The 11,242-nt window shown below is 46.1% G+C and overlaps 1 protein-coding gene across 1 annotated transcript; it reads left to right on the top strand.

The window, feature by feature from the left end:
• Window positions 1–1,655: 1,655 nt before the first annotated feature.
• Window positions 1,656–4,049, top strand: LOC101603525 (eotaxin). The gene is made up of 3 exons (XM_004664574.2): window positions 1,656–1,770; window positions 2,957–3,068; window positions 3,691–4,049. Exons 1-3 carry the CDS (start codon window positions 1,695–1,697, stop codon window positions 3,794–3,796), a joined length of 294 nt encoding a protein of 97 aa, XP_004664631.2. The 5' UTR covers window positions 1,656–1,694; the 3' UTR covers window positions 3,797–4,049.
• Window positions 4,050–11,242: the final 7,193 nt, after the last annotated feature.

An 11,242-nucleotide genomic window follows, 5' to 3' on the forward strand; every position in this document is an offset into this window, starting at 1 on the left:
AATAAATAAAAGGTTTATTTTGGTTTATAGACTTAAGGGGAAGTTCCATGATGGCAGGGGGAAATGATGACACAAGCCAAGGGTGGTCATTACCTCCTGACTAACATCATATGAACAACAGCAACAGGAGTGTGCCAAACACTGGCAAGGGGAAGCTGGCTATAATACCCACAATCCCACCCCAACAATATATCACCTCCAAGAGTCATTAATTCCCAAATCTCTATCAGCTGGGAACATAGCATTCAGAACACCTAAGTTTATGGGGACAACTGAATCAAACCTCCACATCCCTCTGACTGAGCAGGCCTCATATCCCATCAAAAAGCTGTTGATTATCCCCACAGCTTGTGTGCCACTGTTGTCCTGGTGTGTACATCTTTCCTGGATGGCTGATTTTGCAGCTTGTGGGATCCATCCAGTGCTTGTTCTCACTGTTGGTAACCTTTATCTCCCTCAGCGCACACAGCACTTTCCAGCTATCTGAGGGTGAGCTAGAAGGGAGAGTCTGCCTTGGATTTACCATGATCTGAAGCCAAGCAGATGTACACAGGATATAGGTTGCAAGTGAGCAGCCAACTCTAGTGAGCAAGATAAGAGCCCCGAATTCCTTCTCTGGCTTCCATGTGTGGATCCAGGAGGAGGGAGATGTGTTTGCTAGGGGCAAAAGTGTAGGTGATTTTCCATTTTGATTGACAAGCTCAGGTTAAATAAGTCTTTCTTCATAGTGCATGCTCTTTACTGTGGCAAATCTGATTCTAATCACAGGGCCAGTTGTGCACAGGCATAAGATGGTAAGCAGGGCTTTCCCTAAAAGTTCATTCTGGGGGCAGAGTCTACTTTGCTGCACATGGACCTCAAACCAGTCCAGGCCATATCAGGCTCCCCTGTCTCTAGCTTCAGGATGTTCTCTAGACTGTTTGTATGGAAACTAACCACAAAGAGGGTCTGTTAAGGAATTTGTATGAGTGATTAGGGCAGAGTGACCAGTTCCTTTGTCTGGAGAGAGGTGTCCATGTAGCTAGCTGCAAGTGGGGCCCTTGGGTTACTAAGCATTTTGTTGGGGTAGGAATGTAATTCAGGGCAACCAGGGTCCCAGGTTGTTAAGATAGCTCTACCCTTGCCTGCCTCACATGACATTAAATTTTAGGGAACTAGGTTTCTGTGGACACTGGATTACATCACAGGGGCAGTATTCTTGGATGCTGCCCTTTCTAGGTCACAGAGACCAACAACGTTAAGAGCTGTTGTGTTGAGCTCTCTCTGCAACTGGGCGGGCACTTCATGGGCCCTCATCGGCCTCCATCCTGCAGATTACTGGGTGAAGAACAGGAGTTGAGAAGGACTCTTAAATGCACAGGCCTCCCATGCCATGCCATTCCCTTGCTGCTTTGTCCTGCTACAAAATGATTAATTATATTTCATAATCACATATGCCCCCCCTCCTTCGCTCCCATCCCCAGGCCGATGACATAAGTGCCAAGCCCCACCCACAAGTTCATGTTTCTGCTGTCTTGTCTTTCCAGGAGCTGAACATGCTCCACGGGCATTACCCCTCCTTCACCATGACCCTGTGTAGGCCAAGGCTTCCCTGGAACCTCCCACCCATTCTGTTCCTCATTAAAGGCAGACAGAATAACAGCCATGCAGAGAAGCTGAGACCATCCAGAAACCTCCAGCTCCTTCCCTCCACCATGCAGGTCACTGCGGCTCTGATGTGCGTGCTGATTACAGCTGCTGCCTTCAGCTCCCCTGTGCGGGCTCATCCAGGTAAGACCCCTCAAGCCCTAGAGGAAAAAGTAGGTATTTCTTAACCATCAGACAGCAAAAGGTCATCAGAGACAGAGTACTAGCCCCGTAAAGATAAGAAATCAGGACTGAGCAGACAAGAACCCACAGCCTTCAAACTCAGTCAGTGGTAGAGGCAGGATTGCACATCTGACCAGTTAGGCCGACCTTCATTCTCTGTCTCTCCTCCCCTCTCCCCTTTTCTTCTCTGCTCTCCTCTCTTGTCCTCCCCTCCACTTCCGTCCTCTTCTCCTCTCCTCTCTCCTCTCTTTTCCTCACCTCTCTCCCTTCCTCTCTGTCTGTCTCACTGAGGCAGATGTCCTCATGATGTCCTCCTCGTGATGTCTGAGTATGACATGGTGGGCAGTCAGGACAGTGCTGAAATAGAAGATCCTATAGATTAGGGGCCCAGGAAATGACAGAACTCTCAGAGCACAACAGTAGCTGAAAGGGGGTTAAAGCTGCAAGAAACTTTTGTAAGGGGATTTATTTTGACTCTGCGTGGGGACTTTAAGTGTTTTTATCTTAACCTCATGTTCCTGTCTTTGGATGACATACCTTTATGGACTCTATCAGTCCCCATAAGCTAGTGCATGCTATGGGGACAGGCATTATCAATAATGTGGGGGTCAAATCATCAGTAGCCTAGCACCAGGGAGCAAATCGGCAAGGATCAATTTCTCACCTGTAACCCCCACCGATAACACCTGGTCTCGGGTTTCTGTGCTGCACAGTTGGGATCCTTGAGTGATTATGGTGAACGAGAGCTTGAGAGCACCCCAGGCAACACTCACTGGCCACGTGCCACTCTGTATTCTCCCATGTGAACCCAGCTACTTAATAGCTTCAAACAAGAATAGGTGGGATGTACAAGTCTACCTTGTCCCAGAAAGCACAGAATAGAGACCAGTTCCATGATGGTCACATAGCCATGCAGTTCCACATAATGCCGGAGCAGGAGTCTGTCACTTGCTGGGGCCATTACTGTATCCTTGTCAGAAGCAACGGGTCCACATTAAAGGCACAGGCATCGGGCTTCATGATTAGCAGATTCTACCTCCACCTCTGATATGCTCTAACCTCTTCTTCCTTACAAAATCATGCTTGGAAGCATCCATATATCACAAGTGATCTATCCTTTCTGCCCATTGTCTCTCCCAAAACCCAGCTGTTGTCCCAGCTCCCTGCTGCTTTGTTATGTCCGCTAAGAAGATCCCCACCCAGCGACTTGGGGGCTACAGAAAAATCTCTAACAGCAAATGTCCACTGCAGGCCGTGATGTGAGTAGACAAAGCTCACCTTCCACCACCAACCCGCCCCCGCCCCCCAGCCCACCACGCCAAAGACTCATTGCTCGGGCACTCAGGCAACCACTGTGTCATAACTATAGAATCATGAAGTCTCACATCTGTAATCCAATCCCTGAGTTTACACAACTCATTCATTCATTCCGAGCATGCCGTGTGGGAGTTGGGTTGGGACATTCTATTTCTTCAGGTAAAAGAAAGACAGACAGACAGACAGACAGACAGAAAGAAAGAAAGAAGGAAAGAGGAAGAAGGAGGGAGGAGGGAGGGAGGGAGGGAGGGAGGGAGGGAGGGAGGGCAGGAGGGAGGGAGGGAGGGATGAGGAGGGAGGAAGGAAGGAAGGAAGGAAGGAAGGAAGGAAGGAAGGAAGGAAGGAAGGAAGGAAGGAAGGAAGGAAGGAAGGGAGAAGAAAGAAAAGATGTCTTTATAGGGACATCAAGAACTATCAAGCAAACCTGGAATCCTATCCTTCCTATGCCCACTTTTTCTGTCCCACAACAGCCCCTTCACTCCATGGAAATGATCCGGGAAGGGTTAGGGCCCAATGAGCAGAACATTTGGAAAACTCTCCTGATTGCTTCCTCTCTCCTCACAGCTTCAAGACCAAACTGGGCAAGGAGATCTGTACTGACCCCAAACAGAAGTGGGTCCAGGACTCCATGAAGCACCTGGACCAAAAATCCAAAATCCCAAAACCATAAAGAGTCACCACTTTTGAGACTAAACAAAAGCCTCAGGCTTTTCTAAAAATGCTTGACTTATTTTACTTTCCTAGGAAATGTTCTGAGATAATCTCATTCCCAAAGGAATGGGTTTTATTTAGCAATAAATGGGGTTGGAAATCAGTGTGTAAAGTAAAATGAGACAGACTAACATAAAAGACAAATATTACATGATATCAAAGGGATCATATGCACGATATTTACAATAGGCATGAAAGTAAATGTGGGTCTACTGGGGGATAGGAAGGGGGCCTGGAAGAAGTGAATAATTAGGGGTAATCGGTGAATTGATATGATCTAATTACCTTACAGATGTGTGTGAAAATGTCACAGACAGTCATATAAAGGCCCGTGGTTTTTTGCACAATTAATATGAATTAGTAAAATATTATTATGTTTTTGGAAAATGTGTTATGTTTAAGTTATTGACATTTATAAACATACTTTCATTGGATATTGGGCAATTGTAAAATGTAAAGTTTGGAGAGGATGCCTGGCCCTCTATGAGTCCTGATTAAATTCTCTTCCAAGGCCCCCTCCCTACCTCTATGGATTATTATAAGGGCTTTGTAAAAAGATCACCCATGTGAAAATGTTTTGTAGTATCATGAGGATATTGTTCTTATGGATATATGGTGTGGCTTGTGGTGTTAAATGGAAATAAATGTCGTTTTGGAATACACAAATTTCAAGCATATTTTATTACTGACTGCATTTGTGAGTTTTTGTTGGGAATCTACATTCATCCACAGTGGGATAAAAGATGGTGGTGGGGTGAGAGGTAAGTTTGTGGGCTGGAGCTGTGTTTCTGACCCTTTGGCTTGGCTTGTGTTTATGGAGAGTCAAGGATAAAACTAACGGACCAAAAAATCCATTCCAGCCTTGTGACTCCTATTCTTATCAGTAAGTCCCCAACCTCACATCCTCCAGCCAGTCACTCTACAGCAGCTGCCCCATCATGGCCTTGTTCAATGATGTCATGCTTGCCCCAAGTCTCTCCTGTGGCCTAGTACAACTGCTAGTGGCATTCTCCCCGTCCTCCACCTGACTGCTCTGTCCTCCAACACAGACAGCAAGGCCTTGCTGACACAGGAAAGCTGAGGAGAAAGATGATTATTCACAACAGGTTTCGTTGTAGGCTTGAGAGGCAAAATGGAACTCCAGATAGGATGGAGATATAGGTGCGGGCTCTTTGAGAGGCCTCTAGGTCCAGGTGGAGAAGAATGACTACCTCAGCAGATTACCTAGAAGTAGGGATGAGGGTGATGTTTGTCAAGTTCAGTGGATTCTTATGCTAGACATTAGGACAATATTTATGACAAGATATATTTAAAAATAAGATGGAAGCCAGACTATCTAGGTAGGGATTTTGAACTCCATTCAGGTAGTTATGAGATGAATATAAACTTTCATCATCGAAATTAGAATGTTTTCCAGAAGTTCACTTAGAAAGCACATATACATTAAAATGGTCCCACACAAACAGGGGCATAAGGTCACCCTAGTAATAAGAGGCATCGAGGGTTCTGATTCAGTAAGAAGGTTGATGGCCAGAGATAGTTCAGGAGGAGCAGATAGCTATGGGCTAGATTGGGAGGGAAGGAAAGAATCAGTTAGTGCACCTCACAACAGGTAGTCAAGAGGCCTTGGGAACGGAGAGGAGCCCAGGCATTGGTAGATGTGCATGGAGAACTCATTGGCAGAAGAAAGGACCAAGATCATGTAAAATGCTGAATTTTGTGAATGGAGATGTAACAGTAGTGGCATAAACTTCCCAAGCTCCACAATGCTCTAATTAAAGCTTCCCACCAACACAAGAGTGTAAAGAGAACATTCTTACACTCACACTTTACAAGTTTGAAGCCATCTAGTTAAGAGGACAGGGCAACCTCTTCATGTGTGAACAACTCAATTCAGGATTCTCCCTCAGCACCTCTTTCAGTCATATGACCCGTATGCCTGGCCCCAGAAACCTAGTATGTCCCCAAGGGTGTAAAGGGTCTGAGACTGCCAGTACAGGGCTAATAGTGTGCTGTGTTTTGCTGTGCACAGCAGGCCACCATTCACAGCAAGCTTCCCTGGTACTGTATTGGCCACGACTCAAGGTTATATAAATGGCAGCCTGAGGTACTTGGATGAACACTGAACTGTGAAGTGGGTGATCTCAGTTTTATGACCACAGCTGATCTCTCTCACTGTGTTATTTTGAGTCTTCATAACATGAAATGATGTCAAGACTTCAGGGAGACTAGAGGATCTGCCCAATGGCCCTGTAAGATCATTTATGTTCAGAGTAAGATGGTCACCACCCACAGGGACAAGGAAGGCCTGCAGAGGCTTTTATATTCACACTCCCAACACCAATAAGGACTGAGTAACTGATAACTCTATCTCAGACGGAACTTTTCTAGAAGCTTTTTCATGGATGCACTCTGGGAGGTGTCAGAAAGCTTCCAGAATGACTCCCATTCAGGGTAATCATGGCTCTGAAACAAGCTTCTTTCTCTATCCTCTAGCTCAGTAGGTATCAGCTTTGAGTGCCAGCTATGGATGGGGGACTGCTTGTCCAGCAGCAGACCTGCTTGTGTCCATCAAGTATTGAAGAGGACATCAACAAAGGGCTGTAATGGGGCTAGGGAGATGACTCGGGCAATGAAATGCTTGATATACAAGCATGAGGATCTCAGTTCAGCGCCTCAGCACCCGTATTCAAAAGCTGGATATGGCAGCTCATGCTTGTAATCCCAGCACTAGTGAGGCAGAGAAAGAAGAGTGCTGGGGTCTTTCTTGCTGAATCAATGAGCTCTGGGTTCAATGAGAGACCCTGTCTCAAAAAAAAAAAAAAATAAGGTGCAGGGGCTGGAGAGATGGCTTAGCAGTTAAGCACTTGCCTGTGAAGTCTAAGGACCCTGGTTCAAGGCTTGATTCCCCAGGACCCACATAAGCCAGATGCACAAGGTGGTGTATGCATCTGGAGTTCATTTGCAGCGGCTGGAGGCCCTGGAGTGCCCATTCTCTCTCTCTCTCTTTCTCTCTCTGTCACTCGCAAATAAATAAATAAATATAAACAAAAAGAAAAAGGTTTTAAAAAAATAAGGTGCAGAACAATTTAAGAAGGCACTGGTGTTGACTTCTGCCCTTCGCTCACACATGAGGGTCCACACACATCACACACACGCACAAACACACATACACACACACACACTGAGCAAATGGGAGAGTTGCCCTCCATTTGTGAAGAGCTCAGCAGACTTCGTTCATGTCCGTATGCCAAGTGTAAGCATTGAATGAGATATCCCGCATAGCCTCGTGTGTTTTGAATAGCTGACCCCCAACTGATGACAATTTTGGAAAGTTACTGGGGTTTCAGCAGTTGGATTCTTGCTGGAGGAGGTGTATTGCCCAGGCAGGCTTTGGGGTATTAAGGCCAGCTCCCCCTTGCCAGCGCTAACTCATTGAGAGAACTTCCACCCAGAAATGTGACAGCTTCCTGTTTTTGCCATATTTTCCCTGCCATGAGAAAGCTTCCCATGGAGATTGCAAGCTGAACTAAAGCCTGTCATCCCATCAGTTGCTTTTGGCCAAGTGTGTTGCCCCGGTAGCTGCTACACCCAGCTTTCTCTCTTGTCTTTCAATGAGTCATGAACCCATTCACCTACAACTGGCCATCACATTCCTTGTCCCTGGAATGTAAAGTTTTGGGTACAGGGCTGGGGAGATGGCTTAGCAGTGAAGGCAAAACCAAAGGATTCCGGTTCCCCAGGACCCACATAAGCCATATGCACAAGGGGCACACACATCTGGAGTTCATTTGCAGTGGTTAGAAGCCCTGGCGCACCTAGTCTCTCTCTCCCTCTCTCTCTCTGCCTCTTTCTCTCAAATAAATAAATAAAAATAAAGATTTTTTTTTAATTGGGGGTACAAAGCATCAGAAGTTTTTAAGCCACCCGCTGTCTTGCAGACTCTAACCAGGAACAAGGGCTGCCATTGATGTTTTTGGGAAGAAACTCCCAGCTAACAATGCTCATGTATAGTGTTGGAAGTACAGGAAGCAGAGTGGGGCACAAGGAATCTATCATGACTTCGCCACAGCCAAGGTTCAGCAGAGATCCCAGAGGGATCTAGAACTGAGACAACCCCAGAGGGTAAGGTCTGGATTTTATATCCCTTCACCAGCCATGGCTTCTGGCCACCATGGAGCAGGTGAGACTTTGGCCAAGGAAGCTCTCTTGGGCTGAAAGAGGTCCTTTGGAGGCAACTCAGCTGAGGACTATTGTCAGCCCTTAATTCCAGTAGCAGGGGAAGGGGAGATTTGTTCCTGGGACAGAAAAATCTAGACAGCACACCACAGAATCTGCTGCAGTTGCCGTCTCATTGCTGGGACAAAAACACATGACCAAACCAATGAACGGAAGGAAATGGTTTATTTTGACTAACAGTCTCCAAGGGAAATTTCAATAGGGCATGGCAGAGCAGAGGTCAGGCATCATCTTGTCCCATCACCTGGGAGGTCGTAGCAAGAGTAAGCAAGCTCTGAACTCCAGTGGGCTACACTAGTAAATCTCAAGGTCTGACCCAGTGACATACCACTTCCATGAAGGCTCCACCTCCCAAAGTCTCAACCAGCCGGAGAGAGAGAGTGAAGCTTAACCAGCAACAGTGTTGGGGACATTTCACATTCAAACCACCACAGACTCCATCATGACCCCTCCCTAGCTCTTCCCAAATCCATCAAACTGTAAATTTTCCTCAGAAAAATTTATAAGGGAAAGGGTAGGGTGAAAGGCGGTCCTATTTCAATTGCTGTAGATGGTCTTAAAGCCATAAATTATGTTTACCATGTCCTCCTTGGGCCCTCATTCTACAGTTCCCTTCTCCTTCAGTCAACACCTCTGCTGAGTCAGGTGGCTTCCCTCCAATGTTGACTAAGATCTTCATCTTTAAGGATTGCCCTGGCCATCTTTCTTTTCTGTAGATCATCCTGTGACAGGTGCCCTAGATGAAGAAACACCATGGAACAGGCGAATGGGCCACTTGGATGCCAGGCGTACTTAATGAGCAAATGTAGCCCTACCTCCCTCTGATGACCAGAGCCCATTCCCCTGTCCACTTGGTAATATGTTCCCCTCCTTGCTGTGGTGTCCACGTCTACAAATGCCAAGAGACAGGGCAGCCATAGCCTGAGTCTAGAAACCAAGGTGGATGGCTTGTTCTTCCAGCAGCCAAAGCTCAACCTGGACTGCCCTGACATGCAGGCACGGGAAACACAAATCCCCATAAGTGGGACATTAGAAGTGACAGAAAGCAGGGTCTATGGATTTTGTCTACTAGAGACTTTTTGCCTACAGGGAATACAACATCCTATAGTAATGAATTTAGGGTTCATCTTGTATTTAAAGGATGATGTTTCATCCTTTGAAGATATTCTTCCCAAGCTGGTGTCTCAACTGTGCCTTCAGCAGGCCACCTATGACTCTATCTAGCTGGAAGCTTGCAGGAAAACAAATATTGGTATATAGGTGCATGAAAGGAGCTTTGAATTACATGGAGTAACCAGTCCCTAGAGCCTGGTGATATCACAGCTCCTTGAAGTGGAATCGGCTCCTGGCAAAGATGTTGTGCTCATTGTTGAAACAGTGGCAAAAGATTTGGAATATGTCATAAACTTAGCTGAGAAGGCATCAGTAAGGTCTGTGAGAGCTGACTCTGACCTGGAAGAATCCACAGTGTGTAAGATGCGATTAAGAAGCATCACCAGCTACAGGGAAATCTTTCTTGAAAGGAGAAGCCAATGGATGTAGCCAATTGCATTGATGCAGCCACACCAGCCTTCAGCAGCCAATGGCCATCCACTGGCACCCAGGCTAGACCTTCCACCAGCAAAAAGATTATGACTAGCTAAAGCCTCTGATTAAGTTGGGTTCTTCTCATTGTGTGTACTGGATATGGTGTGTGTGTGTGTGTGTGTGTGTGTGTGTGTGTGTGTGTGTGTGTGTGTACGTGTACGTGTACGTGTACACGCACCACAGTGCACATATGGGGGTCTGAGGATAACCTCACAGAATTTGTCCTCTCCTTCAATCTTGTTTGAGACAGGATCTTCCTTGTTGTTTTGCCACGGTGTGCACCCGTCTAGCTGACTTGTGAGCTTCCAGATTCCCCTGAATCTTTCTCCCATTGCTGTAGGTGCATTGAGATTACAGATGTATGGGCCACTTTGTAACTAGCTGCAAGTGGGTGCTAGGGAATCAAACTCAGGCTGGCAGGCTTGCAAGCAAGTGTCTTTAATTACTTAGCCATCCTCCCCAGTCCCATTAAAATTATTTTGTTTTGTTTTTTTCCTTGGTGTGGTGGTACATGCCTTTATGAGAAAGGGAAAAAAGGAAAGAGAGGAGAGAGAGAATTGGTGCACCAAGGTCTCAGTCACTGCAACGGAACTCCAGATATGTGCACCACCTAGAGCCCATGTGCAGCCTTGTGTTTGTGTCACCTTTGTGGGTCTGGCTTACATGGGATCGGGAAAAATATCAAACATGGGTCTTTAGGTTTAACAGGCAAGCTGCTAAGCCATATCTCCAGTCCCCAAGTTGTTTTTAAATTAAGAAATATATGTTGATTTTAGACATGGATCTAGTATACATTTAATAGGTTATAGCATAATGCAAACCTAACTTTTATGTGTGTGCATGTGGGTGTGCAAGTACACACTCACATATTGATAATGAGTGTCCTCCTAAATCTCCACTTTTCTGCAACAGGGTCTCTCAGAAAACCTGAAGTTTGTCAATTCAATCAGGCCAGCTAGCCAGCAAGCCCCAAGACACCGTCCTGCCTCCATCTTCCCAGGGCAGGATTGTAAGCACGCACCACCATGCCTCACTTTTATGTGGGTCATTTGAACTCAGGACCTAATGCCTGTGTGGCAGCCCTTTACCAACTAAGCCACCTCCCCCGTCCCAAGTCTAATTTTTATACAACCTGAGGAAAAAAAAAAAATCAATTCATGTGACCCTCTTCATTGTGACATTCACTTCATAGCTGGAATTGAACCCACAGTTTCTCTCAGTTATGTCTGTATGTCCAGAACATAATACTGGGCAATGATAATGATAATGGGGCATATCGCATTTCACCGTGGCTGCCACCCTGAAGGACAAGAACAAAGGGAAGGAAACCATGAAAGGTTCTGCTTCTTTGAATGCAATGAAACCCACACAAATTCAAGAACTGCCTCTAACAAGTAGAGAAACGTCTAATGACTTGGTGTGAAGGCCAAACGTGGCAATGTGTCCCTCTTGGTTCCAAGACGATTGTGGCTAAAGCAAAAAAGTTGGCATTGCTGAAATAAACAGCTGGACCTGGGTATGATGTTGGGTTTCCTACTGGCTCTGGGAGGCTCACAGTGATTCAAGAACTGCTATTCAT

This window comes from Jaculus jaculus, chromosome 9 (genome assembly GCF_020740685.1).
Source record: "Jaculus jaculus isolate mJacJac1 chromosome 9, mJacJac1.mat.Y.cur, whole genome shotgun sequence".
NCBI classification, from domain to species: domain Eukaryota; kingdom Metazoa; phylum Chordata; class Mammalia; order Rodentia; family Dipodidae; genus Jaculus; species Jaculus jaculus.

Bases quoted from the DNA above. Each gene is read 5' to 3' on its own strand.
- LOC101603525 (XM_004664574.2), top strand. From the start codon at position 1,695: ATGCAGGTCACTGCGGCTCTGATGTGCGTGCTGATTACAGCTGCTGCC. The intron at 1,771-2,956 runs GTAAGACCCCTC...CCCAAAACCCAG, and splicing joins CCCTGTGCGGGCTCATCCAG to CTGTTGTCCCAGCTCCCTGC. The intron at 3,069-3,690 runs GTGAGTAGACAA...CTCTCCTCACAG, and splicing joins TGTCCACTGCAGGCCGTGAT to CTTCAAGACCAAACTGGGCA.